Genomic DNA, 18,298 nt, shown 5'->3' with positions numbered 1-18,298 from the left:
TTTGTGTGTGCGTGTGCACATGTGTAGGCACGTACACGTGCCTCATTCTCTCTCAGTGCTGACTGGCTTGCTCCAGTGGAACATGGTAGTCAGCAGCTCCCAGGCTTTTTATGTTAAGCTTTCTCTACCAGAGAAGGACCTCCACTCAAGTTTATACATCCCAGAGAAAGAAATCACTGGCCTACATTGGCTCACAGGCTCACCCCTATGCTACTTGACTGTGAATGGGGGCAGGGGGGTGGTTACACTCATTAGGAACATGGCAGCTCCTAGGAGAGCCATGCTGTTCAGGACTATGGGTGGGGTACCCAGGAGACTGAACAACCTCACAGAGGTATACCAGATGGACCCACTGTATAAGTGGTACTTCTTCAAGATGACCCTGTTCCCAGGGTCTGGCTTTATCAACTGTTCTCAGGGTCTCCATGTCCATCTGAAGAATGATTACTCCCCTTACACCCCCTCCCTCTTTGGCGAGAGCACAGAAGTGATAGAAAGACAAGACAACTACTGGGTATGACTCATCAATAAGAGAAGTAGAATCCTTGACTCCTCTGGTGAGGCCCAGCAAATCGTTTCATTTTACAAATAATTTCAGGATAAGCGGGCATATTTAATGCTAAGTGATAGCCCACTGATTTCAAGTAATTTCCTACAGTTCTAGGCTAATGAATGGCTTGAAGTGCCTTTTAGCATTTCCTGATATAAGACTTCATTTGTTGTATCCCCCTATCTAGAGCTGCCAGTCTCTAAGATGGGGACTGTAACAATCCTTGCCTCTGGAGAAGTCTCTTTCATACTGGAAAGAGCTAACGTATGTAAACATCAAAATACTGAGCACAGGACAGTATGGAGCCTCTCAGGCTAGGTCGTAACAGTCACTGCAGCTTCTAGCATGCTCTCTGGAATCACTACTGTGGGGAAAGCCAGCCATGGACAAGGACACTCAAGCAGTTCACATGGACAGCAACTGGGGACTCCAACCAACAGCCACCACTCACCTGCCAGCCAAGCACACAGACTTCAAAGCAGATCAAGCCTTCAACGACTGCAGCCCCAGCCAACATCTTAATAGAACCTTTTGAGAACCTTTTGAGAAAAGCCAGTAGCATCTTGGTAAATCATCCAGAAATTCCTGACCCACGAAAGCCACAAGATAGGTTTCTTGTTGGTTCAAGCTGCTGCATTTTGAGGTTATTTCTTATACAGCAAGAGGTAACGAATGCTTACATATGTGAACTCATAGCTAGTATCGCTTACTTTATTGAAAGCTCTCATTTATTCATTTCTCAATCCTTCATTTAATCAGAAAGCAAGTTCCATGAGGGCAAGAACTTCCTTCTCCTCCTCAGCGTATAGTCTCCAGCTGCTAGAACAGAGGATGATATACTACAGACATCCAGGAAATACGTGCTAACCAGCTGACTGGGTACGTGCCACATATCTCCCCAGCCCCAAAGAGAAGGGACCTGAGAACTTTCAGTCATGCCACCCAAGTGACGGGACAGGAGGGGTCTAAATGAGCTGGCATGCCACCAACGCTCCCAGAAAACAGGGGAGAGAAGAAGTACATCGATCTTGACGAAGTCTGTGGAAAGGCCATACTGGCCTGTGGAGGTTGACCCTGGAGCCCCTTCTGGTCCCAACCAGGTGGGCAAATCCTCTTTGAGGTCAAATCAATCACGGCTTTGACTTTAGTCTCTGATCCCGTCTCTCTGTGAGAAGGGCAATGAGGGAGTTCTTCTCAGGATCCCAAGAGGCCCTTGACAACTAAAACTGAGGGGTGCATTAGCCCTGCGGCCTGCTGAATGACACGCGGCAGTTCTGCTGCCCCTCCGTTACTCAGTCCCCGCTTCAAAACGGCCACGGGTCTCCTGCTTAACTCGAGAAACTCAAACACTGGGACTGTGCAGGACAGCAGCGTTTCCTGGGGACTATGTCAGAGCCTGACGAGGAGGGGTTATTTTTAATAAACCCTACTTGGGAGAAATTCAACATAGAGGTGGGAACGGTGTAGATGGTGCCGGCTGAGCCAAGGAGCACCAGGGCTGTATGCGGCCTCCTTGGAGTTCCAGTCAGGGTGGAAGGAAAAAACCCATTTCGGGCGAGGGCTGCACCAGCCCTGGAAAACTCAATAAAGCCTTCCTGCGTAAAAGAGGTGTTCCAAAGCCTGGTCATTTGACGTCAAGATGGGTGATGAAAAGGCCCTGCTAGTTCCCAGAGATGCAGACAAAATGCGAGGGGCGGGGCTGGCCTCTCCGAGCAGCGACGGCGTTAAGGCAAATGTAAAGACCATTTGTCGCATCAACGCGGGGAGCCAGACTCACATTTCCTTTCCAGAAAAAGAGCTCTTGGTACTGGCCCAGCAAAAGGGAACGTCTGCACGACTAGAATGAAAATGGGCATCCATTGGATTTTTTTTTTCTTCTTCTCCAACTGACTATAAGCGTCTAACAAGACACGTGGCTGGAAAATTCCACTGGCTCCTGGGTTTAGCCTTGCCCTGCTCTGCCTCATCAACTCTCTAGACGAGTCTCAAAGCTGGCAATGCCTCATCTTTTCCAAATGGGGAGCAGCCTTGGTCCACGGCTCGGGCTTTGGTCCTCACCTCTCCTTCCACATTCGTCTCCTGGGTCAGCTCACCCAGCCCATGGCCCTAATACCAGCTCTATGTTGACAACTCTCCATCTTCCGTATCTAGCCCAGACGTTTCTTGCAGACGCCAACTCGAACATCCATCTCCCCTCAATCATCTCCATTTGGATGTCCGCGAGACCCTCCGGCTGAGCGAGCCTAAGACGGAGCTCCTGGTCTTCTCCCAAACACACCTCCCACAGCCCTTGCCTTCCTCTACCCTTCCATCTGTTCAGGTCAACGCACTGAAGTCATCCTTAACTCTTCTATCTACCCACAAGGCATCCAAAAATACTGTTCACTCTGCCTCCAAAACATGCCCCAAATTCATCCGCTCTCACCACCGCCAAAAGCTTCTGCGCTGGCTTGAGCAACCATCGGCCCTCGCCTGGACTGCTACAGTAGCCTCCTATCAGAGCTCCTGTGCCCACCCTTTCCCCTCCAATACAGGAGCCAGAGGGATCCCTAAGAATCCTGTCAGACCATGCCACTGCTCTGTTCAGAGCCCTCCACTGGCTCCCCGTTTCACTCAAAGTTCTTTAATGGCACAAGGTCTTGCATAACCAACAAGTCCCCTAGACCCCTCTCTGCCCTTGCTCCCTCCATTCCAGCCACAGATGCTGGGCCTGTAGGCCTTTGCACTGGCTGTTGCCCGGCTTGCCTTGCCCTTCCACCACATACTCCCCTGGCAAACTCTCACAGAGGGGTCCAGCACCCACCCAGAGCCAGCATCGCTCCTTTGGTCTGTCTGTGGAGGCTGCATGCCTGACTAACAACGCTATTCTGCTGGCACGGCCCGATAGTGAGGCTCAGGTACGGTTTGGAGCCAGCACCTAGAGCAGAGGGCACAACAGGGCGGGGCTGGGGAAGGCTTCTGAGAGTAGAATATGAGAGAAGAAGGAACAAGCAGGCATTCTCCTGAGGGCTACATGGGGGCATTTCAGAAATCAGAAGTGAGGAAGCCAGGGCCGAGAGACTTCAACCTCGGTGGTGGCAAGTCCAAAAACCCTGGGCTCAAGAAAGACCCGGGTGAAGGTCAAGGATGAATAGTGCAGGTGGAGGCCTGGCCGTGGAAGTCCTGGTACTCAGCCTCAGAACTTGGGACTTTATCGTAGGTCTCAATGCTTCCCAACCCTGGATACACAATATAGCCAGGGGCAACTTGAAAAATGCCGATGTCTATTAGAAATCAGGCCCAAACCATGGGTGATGAGCAAACTGTGGTCTCCAAGTACCATTTCCCAGGAGAGGAACCAGGGCTCCTTGGAGATACAAAGGACTCTAAATCTAGGGCAGGAAAGATACAAGATGAGCTGTAACATCGCATCCTACAGGATAGCAAACAGCTGCCCGTGACTACTGCATCCTCTCAAGGGCTGAGAATCCAACCTGGTGGCCAACAATGACATCCCAGAGCATAAGGAAGGATAATGACCACCACACACTGAAATGCATCCACGTGTAAATCCATGCCTTTAAAACAAACTGATTACTACTACTGGAAGGTGCCAGTGAACTGAGCTGGTATTTAGAAAACATAAATACAGGGAAAGAATGAAGCAACTCCTCCATGAACTTTGCCACCGGGTAACCAAATAGTAATCAAAAGGAAGTGCCCCAGTTAACAAATGAAAAAGGAATGACAAAATGAGAATGTTGCCGCGCTGCAACCCCTACTTAATCAACACATTTGGGTACCGCCTAAATCGGCCGCCATCTCTGACAGAAAGGCAAGCAGAGAGTAACGTCCCCTGATGGAAGAATAAGAAACCACTTATGAAGTCACCCTGCCCCTGCCAAAAAACAACAACCACCAAAAAACCCAACTGAAACTGAATCTGGTCAAGTTTCTTGATTCAATCAGCAATTTGCAAGCAATTCAGAGACACCCGTTACACGACACGTGGGATGGCAGCAAATTCACATTATGGGACACTCCTAAGGATGAGCAAGGAGAGATGGTTCTAACCTGTTAAAACATGCATTTACAAAAAGTGAGAAAGTTGGACATTTAACCACTAATATTTGATGATAATAATTACTTTTCTTAGAGCCGCACGAAGGGTATTGTGGTGATTTTTTTTTGTGTGAGAAAGAGCCCTTATCGTTCAGGAATACTGAAAGGAAATGCTCACAGATGAGATCCTATGTGTGAGATCTGCTATGAAACACTACAGGGGGGCAGGACCTGGCGAAACAAGACTGGCCGTGAGTTCATAATGGTTCAAGTGGGGTGAGCGGTGCATATACTGCTCTCTGACTTCACTTTTAACCATTTGAAATTATGAGAAGTTATGAAACTACTAGCCCCCACCCCCACCCCCTCTGAGATTCGGGTTAATGAGTCTGGGCTTCAGCTTCAGCTTCAGGCACTGGTAATTATTAAGGCTCCCCAGGTGTTTCTATTACTCAGCCAAGGTTGAAAACTCTTGTAGTCACTCTGTGAGACATGCTGAGAGCCTCCACCAAAACCAAGACAGAGGCAGTGGAGGGAACTGGTCTGTGAGGGGTCAAGGAATCAAGCATATAGTTCTGGATTAGATGGGGGAAGGGATGATGAAGAGAAAGGGGTCAAGGACATTCCAAAGTTTTTAGGCTTAGGTGACTACAGGTGCTGGTCACTGGATTCAGGCACATGTCAGGCCTAGTGGGTTTGGGGATTGAGGGGAAGGTGACTTCTGGGGAGCTACTCAGTGGGCAATTTGGTTTGTAAATCTAGAGATTCACACTGAGACCCTGAAGCAGACACAGAATCCTGGGCCCCACTGGACTGCCCCCTAAACCTAGACAGAGGTTGGGATGGCCACAGCCAAGAGTGGCATCAGGGCCTCTAGGAAACAGCAGCATCTTGGTCCCCTGCCCTGGGAAGGAACTCCTGGAAATACCCCATTCCTTCATGGCTGGTTTCCATTCCTTGCCCTCCCACCCACTGTCCACCTTCCCTGGGCAGACACCCAGAAGGCAGTCTGCCAGGCTGGGGTGCCCTGCCTTCCTGCACAAGTGCTGAGGAATTCCTGCATAGTCCTACGTCCTGTCCTAACAACCCATGCAGACGAGGCACCGTTTGTTTAACAGATCAATGACTGGTAAATGTGATGGAAGTCTCATTCGGCATCAAACACGTCCATACATGCAGGACTTGCTGGAGGCAGCAAAGGTCAGATTGGCTTCCAATGGCCAACACATGTTCATTCCACAAACGTTTACTTAAAGCCGGTATGTGCCATGCTCTGTGCTACACAGGGGTGAAAGGGAAGCCCAGGGTCCTGGCCTCAGGGAACTTACATTCTAGTGGAAAAGTAGACAGTAAATAAGCAAACAAACACAAGGTTTGGAATTTTAGAAAATGGGTTTTCAGCTGGAAGAAGGGACCAAGGAATCTGACTGTTACCTTGGGGTGTTATCCAACTTCCCCAGGCGCCACCTTGCATACTAACCCAGGCTCCCAGAATCAGAAAAATGACAACACTTCCCTTTAAAGCAGCAGTAACTGAGGCTCAGAGACGGAGGTGACCTCTCCATAGTCACCCAGTGGGTGCAGACTTGCAGACAAGTCAGCATTCTCAAAGTCTGCACTGGAAATTTCTTGAGCAACAACTTCATTCTTCACCCTTCTAAATGATGTGGCCTATTTTTTCCTCTGGACAAAAACAATCACTGATCACAGAGGACCAAAGGACCTCCCCAGGAGCAGGGACTTACCACTGAGTCCAGGAACTGAATGTAACACTCCAGCCCAGGTCTGGTTTCGCAGAACTGCCGGAAAAGCAGTCTCCCAATTGGCTGCTTGTCACATAAACTGCAGTAATCTCTGTCTGGAAACAAGAAAAGAAGAATGTGGTGAGATGCAGGCAAGAGGCAGGCAGGGCCGTCCAGGCAACCCACACCTGGATCCAGAGCCCCAGAGGGATGGAGCAAGACAACTGGCAAACTCTCAGGACCCCTCATTTCTCTCCAAGCTGTGCAGACTCAGAGGGGACAAGGGTATTTTAGAGGATTGGACCAGTGATGCCCCAATCTCTAGTCTTAGCTCATTCCCCCTCTCCGATGCCCTGATTCCTGTATGCCAGATGCCAGCAGTTCCGGGGACAGTGACGCTACCACCTGGATGGCTGATCACCATGTCACACTGCCCACTTAGTGACTGGATAAGGGCGGCAGGCATGTAATCCAAACCAGTTCCAACTGGAGTGGACCACACTCTGTGCTTGGACACACTGAGCAGAAATGCTCTTTTCCTCTGAGGGCTGGGGTGCATGGGTGTGAGACCAAGGTCAGCTGCAGTGCCCTTGATACTACAAGGGAAGCTGTCATGATGATGAGGCTCACACACACAGGGGGTCGAGGTGGGAAAATGACGAAAAGTAAAGTTGGTGTCCTCACGGTGTCACGAATCTCTGGATCAAGCCGTGCCTGCAGCTCAAACCACATCTGAAAAGTTTATTTATGAGCTTTGTTTAGAGCAGTTTGAAAAGATTTAAAAATTACTTGTAATTCAAAGCACTTCAAATTATGAAAACCCTGCATTTTCCAGCTGAGCAGCTAGAGGCATGGAAACAAGAAGTGACCAGCCCTCAGCCACACAGCAGCCAAGAGAGCTCCAAAGAGGAAATGCAGTGCAAGACTGCAAGCCTGGAGGCCTGGAGACCAGGTGCTGGCCAATGACTTGCTATGTGACTTCAGGCAACTCATTTGCTCTCTCTGGGCCTTAGTCTTCCTCTGGACAATAAAGGTGCCTGTTGGAGGTAAGATGGGGGGTGGGGAGGGTGCTGCAGGTGGTACCTTCTGGCTCTTCCTGCAATGATGCTAAAGCCTCTGCAGGTTTCTCTGGCCAGAAAGATGCTCAATGGACTGAGTCATGTTACCTCGAACCCTCTCCAGCACTCCTCGCTTGATTGCATAGCTGCACTAGGAACAGTCAGCTGTCCTCGTGGGCAAACCAGGAAGAGGGTGAGTTAGACCTCAGGAGAGCCACCCGAACAAAAGGAACGACGATATCCTCGCCCAGTGAAGAGGAGGAACAAGGACAATCATCCCCGGAGAGGGGATTTCTCTGAAGACAAGGAACACAACAAGAAGAGAGGACCACAACCATAAGGTCCACTCACTTTCACACCCGAAGAGTTTATCCACAGCAAGTAAAGCTGTGACTTGTAGGGAGAGTGGTGGCTGTGAGCATGGGCTCTGGAGCTAAATGCCTGGGTTCAAACGCCAGCCTCACTGTGTGCCTGTGTGTCCTGAGGCATCTGACTTAACACCTACATCCCTCAGTCTCCGCATCTGTAAACTGGGGACACTAATCATACCTACCTTCTAGGACGATCCTGAGGATTAAATAAGACAATGCATAGAAAAGACTCAGAACAGAACTTAACCTACAGAAAATGCTTACTAAACACCACGTGCTATCATGGAGTTGGCGAGTCTCTTGGTCTCCATTCCCATTCCTTCAAGGAAACCTCCGTCGCCGTGACCATAAAAATCCAGCCTTAGGCTCTAAGGGTGACACACGATGGGCATGTGACCCAGTTCTAGCCAACCAGAGCCTTCATCTCCCAGCCATATGATAGGGTGAGGATGGGCACATGATTCAGCCCTAGCCAATCGGAAGTCCCTATTTTTATCACAGTGATAGGTTCAGAAACAGACATGTGACTTGGCTCCCAGCCAATCAGAGCCCCCTTCTGTATCCAGGCCACCATGATAGGTTCAAGGCACATGACCTGAGTGAGTCGGAGTCTTCTAGAGGTTAAAGGAGAGATGCCTGTTCTTCCCTGGGATGCCCGAGTGTTAGGCTCAGTCAGCCAAGTGCTGCCACAGCTGTGTTTCCCGCGAGGCAGGGAGAACGCACAGCGAGTGAAACGGGAAGGCGAGGCTGAACGCAGAAGAAGGAAACCCGGCGCTGCGACATGGCAGGAGCCCCTGAAGCCCGCCTCAGCGAGGCCAGCCTGGTGCCGGCCCTTTCGTTTCGCCGACAGAGTGGGGAGTCAGCTGGCTTGGGCTCGTGTCCGCGGCAACTCGGACAGCAAGGGAGGAGGCGTCCAGGCCGGAGAGCTCTGCAGCCCGCTTCTCCTCTCAGGGGTGGACGGCCTGAGGGCAGCCACTTTCTGTGGGATTCAGCAGTCCTAAGTACCATGCGTGTGAGGCGGCTCCCAAACATCTCGTCCTCTCCCGAACCGACACTTCGGTCAACACGGAGAGCCGCCTTCGGGTTCCCATCTTGCTCCGCTCCCCGAGTGGTCGGGACTGTTGCCTTAACTCGGTGACCTCTCCCCGCGCAGACGGTTCCCAGAGAGCCGTTCCCTCGGACCTTGAACCCACCTCAGCGTGGGCCAGAATCGGCGGGGCGGCGGGGAACGGGCTGCAGTGCCAGCCCTCAGGGAGCTTGGATTCCGCTGGAAAGGGTAGAGTGTGTGGGTGAGCAGACAAGATCCCAAGTGACAGTAATAAAATGTCACGTCAGATGAGTGTTATCGTCAGCCACAGCAGGGAATCTGGGAGGAGGGAGCCGAGAGGTGACAGGTCTGTAGCCCGCACCTGTGAGCGTGATGCGGGTAGATGGAGCCTGCGTTCTCACTGCCTCCCACTCGACCTGATTCCTGCCCTCCCCCCCCCCCCACCCCAGGTGAGGAAAACAAACCTCCTCACGCTCTCCCAGTCAGCTGAACCTCCCCAGCACAAACACAGAATGGAAGCACATTACCCAGCGTCAACCTCCAGTTTTATTCAATTATGGCAGACAGACCCACTCGGCTTATGTGATTTGAGCCATGCGCCCCTCCCCATTTCCAAAAGCAATTAAGAGATTTCATGTACCATCTTGTGATTCCTTACGGGTTCATCTGACAGGATTTTTTCTCTCCATATGGCATTTGCTGTCAGTATGGAAACAAGGCCGTTATAAACTCACAGCACAGTAAACACCATGTGATTCCAACACAAGCTGTCAGCACCTCAGTTCCGCGCCTCTCCCAGCTGTACAGAGGATCCCAGGCAAGAAAGCCACTCACGGGAAGCCCAGAAAGAGATAAAAGAGTCAGTAATCATCTCTCTGGATTCTTTTCTTCCGGGCTTCTATCAAGATAAATGGGCCTATCTTCTGAGGCAGCATCGTCACCGCCACCAACAACAAAATCAGAGTGCGACGTTTGCAGTTCCTTTAGAAATGAAGAACGAGGGCACAGAAGGGAGACTAGGAATCTGGAAGTTGATCAGCGTGATGGGAGGAGATGCACATTGCCATGTGCAAACCCAAGGTGTGGGTCGCTTCTACAAAGTGAGATGACACAAGTTGGAAGCTTGGGGAGGTCTCCAGTACATCTTCAGAGCAGACCCTTTTTTCTTGGTTCCTACCGAAGCCTTCCTATCGTTTAAATCCAGCTTGCAGCCCCCCCCCCACATCCCTCTCTGAAGTGTGATCTGTTGGGTGTGGTGGGGAGGGCCATCCCGGAAAGAAGGGCAGAGCTTTGTCTCTGTCTCTGAATGTCTCTCTCAGGCCAGGGGAACCCTGAGATATTATGCACACAGCCATGCATGCACTGTACACACACACACACACACACACACTCACGCACACACACACTCCAGCTCTTCTAGAACATGAGAACCCTGCTTTGGGCTATGTGCTTCATTGGCCCTTCTCTCTAAGCCAGAAAGAAACTGTCATATAAGTTATGAGGGGGGAATCAGTCTCCTCTATCCCAAAGTATCCACCAATCATGTAATTATTTGACTTTTCTGGGTCCATCATTTAACAAACTGTTTCCTGAGGTCTCCTGATTTTTGATATAAGAAGGTTTCTTCAACTTTAAGACTTTCTTCTTGAATTCATCACCTGGGGGGTGTGGGTCTATATGAGTGGGAGGAAGCACACCTTATATTTACTGGCAGGTTAATGATCCAGTAAGAGGCTTAGAGTTAACAGCTGGTGGTCAGTTAGGACCAAGAATTGGGGTGTGGCCTTTGTGATGTGACATTTGACCTTGGCCATGGTAACAGAGGTCTAGTGGACACAGCAAACTGAAGCATATTTAGACAAAAGTGACTAGAAATAGGGAAGGGTCTATGAAGCCCCTCGTAAGCTCTAGGACACTGAGCTGTGCTCTTGATCAAAAGGAAGAGTGCCCCAAGGAGGGGTTGGGTTCACCGTGCACACAGGAGCATAGTGGGAGGTAACATGTTGCAAAGGCAAACTGGGCCCAGGAAATAGCCGGGCTCCAAGGTCAAGGAGACTGGATGGATTCAATGTCCCATCAGGGATTATTGATTTTAGAGCACATGTGATTCAAGTAGTCCACAGAAAGGTGGATGACAATGGGGTGGAGAGCAGAGAGCCTGAGACATGCCAAGAGGAGGTCACTGGTTGGGGAGCCATTGATGTATGGATAGGGAGGGCACAGTCCCTTTGGTAGGACTCCTGCTTTGGTGATGACCTAGACTGAACTGACTTTAAGAAAACCACGTATGTCATTGGTGTGGGTTTGACACCTCCTCAGCATGCCCATGAACAGGAAGGCAGGATCGCCACACTTTCCTCTAACACTGAACTGAATTCTAGCCATGTCTTCAGATAGAACCATTTCTTCCTAGGAGATAATCCCTTTAGCAAATTGGCAGCTGCTTGCTGAACCCTTAATGGGCACTGTGTTCTGGGCCTTGTTATGAGCATCCCTTAGAGCAGCCAAGGCACCACACACTTTGTTGTTGTCCTAAGAAGTCTGCTTAGCAGTCAAGACAGGAAGGAGGCATGTTCACAGACAGGGCTAGTTTCATGGACATGAAACAAAATTGCATAAGGCAGGCCTGCTGGGAATGGTCAGGAAGATGTCTCAGCATAGACGGCACAGAATGCTCTGGTGATGGTGGGCGCATGGCAGAGGTGGTACCCATAGGAAAGCACCCTGGAGCATGGACTGGGAGTTGACCACCTTGCTGAGAGCAATGCGAGCAGAGGCCGAGTGCTGGGGAAGAAGGAGGAGGAAGGTCAAAGCCTGAGAAATGGGGCCAGAAGTTGGGGGGCGGGGAGGGAAAGGAGAAGCTACAGAGGAGGCAAGTCCCCATGTGAGAAGCCAGGAAGGCCAGGAGGGCATGGCCAAGCAGTGTGGAAGGTGTGTTTAGGGAAAGAATTCAGGGCTAGGTCTGTGACCACCACAAGGAGCAAGTGAGTAGACCTTCAAGAATGGCTTAAAGTATTCAAAGTTTCCTCAACAAATTACAAATAGAATGACCAGAGGATCCAGCATTACCACTTCTAGATATTTATCCAAAAGAATGGAAACCAAGATTTCAGAGATGCCTGCACTCACTCCATGCTCATTGCGACACACGTCACAATGGCCAAGATGTGGAAACAATCTAAATGTTCATGGACCAATAGATGATTTTTTTTAAAGGTGGCATAAACATTCCATGGAATATTATTCAGCCTTAAAAAGGAAGGAAATTCTGCCATACGGGACAACTAGAAAGGACCTTGAGGTGCCAAGCCAAATAAGCCCACCATGGAAGGACATACTTCATGATTCCACATATACTTTTATGTGTATCTAAAATACACAAACTCTTAGAAACAAGGGAAAATGGTGATTGCCAGGGGCTAGGGGATGGGGCCATGGGGACAGGTTGCTTGATGGGTATAAAGTTTTAGTCCCACAAGATGATTAAATTCTAGAGCTCTGCTGTACCATGTCATGCCTAGTTAACAACAGTGTATTTGCACTTAAAATTTTAAATTTTAACAGGATAGATCCCCTGTTAAATGTTCTTACAAAAATTTTTTAAAAAGAGAATGGGTAGGGAACCTGGGTCCTCCACTCTCTCTCTACCTGACTCTCTGCCTACTTGTGATCTCTTGTCTGTCAAGTAAATAAATAAAATCTTAAAAAGAGAGAGAGAGAGAGAGAGAGAATGGCTTAAAAAAATAAACAGAAAGTGATAGTTGCTTGGGGATGGGAGATGAGGCAAGAAGGGACAGGAATCAGAATGTAGTGTTGACTGAGGGTGTCAGCAAATAAATGTACTTGGTAATGAACATAACTGCCTGGGAATACACAGGCAAGCACGCGGGCATGTGCACGTAGATCTGCTACAAGCATGTCCTGAAGGTCTAGGCACAGCCAAGTCACTTTCGGTTTTACCCCACATAGTCGGGCACGACACCAAGTTACAAGACAAGGGCCCTGTCCTCACCGCTGCCACCTCATGGTGTTGGGTGCTGTGCTGAGAGCCTCTCCTTGTCTCCCGGCCTGTTCTCATGGCACCACTACCTCAGGACTACTGGAATGGATACCTGCTATAGACTAAATGTTTGTGTCTCCCCAAATTCATACAAAGAAACCTAATCCCCGCTGTGATGGTCACTGAGGCCGGGGCCTTTGGGGGTGATTAGGTCATGGGGGTAGAGCGCTCACGAGTGGGATTCATGCCCATATAGAAGAGATTCCTGAGAGCTCCCTCACCCCTCCTGACAAGTGAGGACATGGCAAGAAGATGGTCATTTATGAAGCAGAAGGCAGACTTTCACCAGACGGCAAATCTGCCAGGACCTTGATCTTGGACTCCCGGCATCCGGAACTGTGAGAAATACATGTTCATTGTTTAAAATACCCAGTCTGTGGTATTCTGTGGGGCCCAGCCGCCTCTCGTCTCCCGCAGGCGGGCACTCCGGGTGAGGCTGTCCATGGCTGCCATGGATGAGCACCACAGGAGTGCGCCTGCCCAGTCTCAGCACTCAGCAGGCCCCACGTAAGCTGTAGCCCCTAGGCCCGATCTTAGCTCCTCTAGAAGATGCAAGAAATGGTGGCTTTTACTTCTCCGAAGGTTCAGGAAGAAAATGGGAGGTAGCTAGTGAAAGGGGACTTGACTCCACATCACCAAAGAAGGCAAAAGCCGCCCCTCCTGCGCGGAGCCATGGCCTCCCAGCTCGGATAGGGCAGGGGCCAGGGCTCTGCTGGGGAGTCTCCCTCTCACAGAGAAGCCACATGTCCCCACAGCACATGGCTGAGGTTAGACTCTCACAACCCAGTCAACTCCTTCACGACTCCCAACCCCCGGTGGACTCAGAAACAGGAATGTTATCGATAGTGAAGAGAAATAAATGCTGTCACTGTTTTCATTCTTTTCGAGTGACATGAAATGGGAACATACTTTCTTAATTAAGAGCTGTGGTATGCGGACGCTTGGAGGGCAACCAGATTTTCCCAACTGAAGGCCAGAACACAGGCGGCGAGGACAGCGTGGCTCCCCTCAGAAGGCCACAAACCCAAGTGAGCGAGGCCGCCACCCCCTCCCCCGGCCGGGAGAGTTGGCGTCAGTCCCCTGCTTGCGGATGGGGAGCAAGGAGAAGTTCTGGCTTGGGGGCTGGGGTGTCGCTGACTGGAACCTGCTTGGGACGGATTTCATTGTTGCCCCAGGCACTCCTTGAACTGGGGCCAATGAAAATGCACGTTCCATTGCAGAAGTAAGAGCAAGAAAGGCGGCTTCCTGAGGAAATGGAAACGCTAACACGGCTCACACCGGAGCCCTTGGAAATGAAACCACATGTTTATTGTACATGGGGGGTGGGGGGGTCCAAAAGCGATTTCTGGAACCATCTTTCTACCAACTGGAGGTTTATATTAGTTTGTGCTGTTTCATTTTCATTTTATTTTAACATTGTTTTTCCAACGTACCAGGGGTCGGCTATTGCTGTTGTTCTTTCTTTCTTTCTTTCTTTTTCTTTTTGTTTTTTTTTGGTTCTCATTTTTTTCGAAGGGTGGGGAGGGGCTGATAGGTCCTAAGGCAATTTAGCAAAACAGATGTGAGGAGACTGGATTAGGCAGGGCCCATGAGCCCTTCACTTTGCTGTACTCCAGGTCTAAAACAATAAACAGAAAAGTGATTTGAAAACAGCTTTCTCTTAAAAATTCCTGCCAAAGCTGGAAAAAACAATTGAGTGTTTGCTCTAAGGAAAAAGCTCTCTGACGTTTGAAAGGCAAGATAGCATCACGGATAATGGCAATTCTTCCCAGCCCACCTCTTGGAAGGAGCAAGGGAGGAGAAGGGAAACATTTGGTATTTGGTTAGCAACAGCTGAGTGGGCTCCTAGTGCTTCAAGAGAGATGTTTTCATGTGAAAAGAAAATGACATATGGCACATTACACAAACACACCCAAGCCAAGCCCCATCTTCCTGTGCCTTTTGTCCCCCTCATTCTGGTCTCGAGTTTTACTGAGAGTCTGGGAAGGAGCGGGGTGGGGGCTGAGCTGGACAGGACACAGAGCATATGCTGTCACCGCGGGGCCCTCTGGGCAATAATGGGGCCCCAGAGTCAGGCAGTGACCTCTCCCTCATCCTCAAGGCCAAGAAAAGCAAACAATTTAGAAATTCCCTTGCAGTGGTAATGAAACTAAGAATCGGGTGGATAAGTGGAGGAGCCGGTGGCCTCAGTGGACCCAGGCAGACAGAGGAACTGCAGGCAATAGCTAGAATGAGTTGGGGGCCCAGAGGAAAGCCAGCTCCAGACCTGGCTCTTTTACCCACCATCTGCAGATGAGAGGCCTGAACCCCTGCACTCTGAGCCCTCTCCTACACTGCAAGCCCACCGCCCGGGGACCGGAAGCCTTCCTTCCACGCCAGCACCAGGTGAGCGTGACGACCGAGAGGTCGGCAGAAGGGCACCTGCTCCATCAGCAGTGCGGGCTCTGGAAAAGTTCAGGCAGGAAGGAGATACACCAACATGTGGCCTCTGGTCCTTTCTATTTCTCTAGATTTTCAGTATTTGCACAAATGGGAGGAACGCAACTATTCTAAAAACACAGCTGCAAAACCACTGAGCCACCAGACATGACCCCGGTTAGGGTGCGGGGCCTAGGTCATAAGCCAGGTTCTCAGCACTCTGTGTTCACCCTGAGTGGCCTGTGATGGAACCTTCTGGAGAGCTGGGACCAGGCCTGCAGTGGTACCAGCCACTGGGACAGTTCCATCAATGGTGCTCTCCCTTCTTGGTGACCCAATGCCCTCCGTGGCTCCACTATGCTCATAACCATCCTGAGGACGCTATATTCTACAGCCACAGTCTTTCTACAAGCTTTTTTCTCCTTGAAAAGACATTTCCATACAGATACAGGCAGTTTTAGAAACTGAAATACCCAGGCCAACTGCATCAGATCTCTGGAGATGGTGTCGGGGTGTTAAAGCTCCCAGGGTGATTCCAGCTCTGTGTTCGCTCACAGTCTAGCTCACCTTTCATCCCCAGCCCCCGGGTCAGAGCCTGGCTGGAGCAGGGCGCAGGTGCAGTGGTAATGAACCAGTGATGGAACAAGCGAAAAAATGAGTCAATGTCATGTGGAGGCCATTGGCTTCCCAACGGGGGAGAAGTCTCAGGCCCACACTCCCTTGACACACCCCCAGCGCTGAATCTGCCACAAATGAAGGTCTCCCTGTGTCACCAGATGATAGAGTTGTTCCTAGCGGGGCTTCAGTCCAAAGGAAACAAAGGGGCTTGCGGTGCCTGGGCCCGAGGTGACGTTGGCCAGGCTGTGAGCTGCACTTGGAGGGGAAGCCGTGGTGGGTCCAGAGGCCCCAGATGTGAGGTGGGCCTGAATGTGGGGCGCTGCCTGACTTGCTGCTTTCCAGAAAGCTCGGCCAGGGCCATGGGAATGGAGCCGGGGGACTGGACTTTGCCTCCAGCTTCTCCTCTGATCCCTGCATGACCTCAGACCCATCATTGTCCCTGGACCTTGGTTTCCCCTTTTCCAGAATGAGCCCGATGAATGACAGGAGCTTCAATGTCCCACCTCCCAACTTGGTAGCTCCCCAGGGAGACTGTGAGGAGCCTGGTGGGGTGGAGACACCACAGAATTGGGCCTTTCTCCAACATCAGAACTCCAAGTAGAGTACATAACCTTTGGAGTCCTTCAGCCCACAAAGCTGCCTTCCCACCCACACCTGCACTGTGGCCAGAGCAGGAACAGAGAAAGCATGAGCTTAAAGGTAGTATTTCTAGAAGGCCCAGGAAGGTGATGTCTGAGGGCCAGGAACCCGGGCTTCCAGGAAGCCCTGGCTTCTGTAGCAGCCTGCCACCATTTGCTGGGAGGCCCTGGGGTTGTTAGTCCCCTTCTCTGTATCTCAGTCTCTCTCGAGGGCTCTTCCAGTTTACCCCTGAGTAGCAACGCCTGACCCAGCCCTACTGTGAGCTGCCGTGGCCTGGAAGGTGAGGGCAGCGGCGGGGCCATCCAGGGCCCTGGGGACTGGCTTCACCTGGAGCTATGAGCTAATGAAGCTAGAGCCGCAGGAGGGCGGGGCCAGGAAGTGGCGGGGCCAGCGCAGGCCAAGGCAAACAGCAGCCTCCGCGCAGAGAGGCGGCCCTGCTTCTTCCTGGGCCATAGGCCAGGGCCCAGTGAGGCTCACAGCTGTGCTGGCCAAAGGCACTTGAGAAATGAATGTCCGGGAAGGTGAAGGCAACTGACAATCTCCCGAAGGTCCAGATGTCTCGGGGTCTGAAGACCCCAGCTCTAGTGAGCCCCAGTAGGGACTCTGCCAACCTTAGTCGGTGTCCTCCTGGGGAATGAAAGCACAGCACCTGCCAAGTGTCCAGCGCTCTTTACCAGCATCACGTTGAGAGTCCATTTTTTTTTTTTTTAAAGATTTTATTTATTTATTTGACAGACAGTGATCACAAGTAGGCAGAGAGGCAGGCAGAGAGAGAGAGGAGGAAGCAGGCTCCCTGCTGAGCAGAGAGCCCGATGCGGGGCTCGATCCCAGGACCCTGGGACCATGACCTGAGCTGAAGGTCTCAGAGGCCTTAACCCACTGAGCCACCCAGGCGCCCCAAGAGTCCATTCTTAATTTGAGACCAGACCTGTCCTCCCGTAAGACCTGTTCCCTGGCCCTCATTCTTGGGACACAGAGGACAAATGTTAGGTGACAGATACTCTCTGCTTCTGGACTTTTCTCTCAGGTAAACCTCTGTTTTCCCCCAGCTGCTTTCTCATGAACCTATAATACCAGTCACCCGACACACCCAAAGTCTGTTTCCCCGAGGAACAGAGCTGGGAGGCCTTGGGCCACTAGAAACTGATCCAGGTTTTTGGTAATTAAACATGAGACCATGTCAACAACTCCCACCAAGCCGTCTTTGCCTAAGTCAGCCCCAGACCCAAGAGGGGCTATGGTGGCGGAGACAGGCATGTTTGCAGGTGCACAGAGCTCCCCCAATGCCCGTGTTGCAGATAAGAGATGGAAGAGGCACGCTGCTTCTGCAGAAACAAACACAGACAAAGCTAGAGTCTCAATTCAGACTTTGCTCAGCTGTGTTATAGGTCAGGGGTGTCTGGATTTTAAATATGGATTTTTTATAGTATTTGGCAGAGCTTGTTTTCAGAAAGAAATGACCTTCGGGCCAGACAGTGGCTTTCCCACTTTGCCACCTGATGTATAGTGATAATCACAGAAACAGTAAGAGCTAACACAAATGGGGCACTTGCTGTATACCAGGCCCCTGGCTAGACATTTTACATGCTTGTCTCCTGCAGGCCTCAGAATTTTCAGATGAAGCCAAACAATGAGGCAGTGAGAAGGATTAGGCCTTCAGAGCAGCAAATGACAGAGATAGGATCTGAACTCAGCTCCTTCTGATACTAGAACAACTGTTCTGGAACTTTGAGTTTCTAGGGACCCGGAGCAG

At 50.8% G+C, this 18,298-nt stretch overlaps 1 protein-coding gene across 3 annotated transcripts in view; it reads right to left on the bottom strand.

Moving 5' to 3' along the window:
* The window catches only part of GRK5 (G protein-coupled receptor kinase 5), a 210,108-nt gene that overhangs the window by 55,809 nt on the left and 136,001 nt on the right, over nucleotides 1-18,298 (bottom strand). For 2 of the 3 annotated variants that reach the window (XM_032312596.1, XM_032312593.1), the window contains exon 3: nucleotides 6,337-6,449. In XM_032312596.1, the coding sequence (XP_032168487.1) occupies nucleotides 6,337-6,449 (113 nt within the window). Of the gene's footprint in view, nucleotides 1-6,336; nucleotides 6,450-8,036; nucleotides 8,089-18,298 lie in introns of those variants that run through there. The other variant, XM_032312594.1, reaches the window with a different exon arrangement.

This window comes from Mustela erminea, chromosome 14 (genome assembly GCF_009829155.1).
Source record: "Mustela erminea isolate mMusErm1 chromosome 14, mMusErm1.Pri, whole genome shotgun sequence".
Taxonomy (NCBI): Eukaryota; Metazoa; Chordata; class Mammalia; order Carnivora; family Mustelidae; genus Mustela; species Mustela erminea.
The sequence above is the reverse complement of the archived record's forward strand: the minus strand, read 5'-3'. Positions and strand labels throughout refer to the sequence as shown.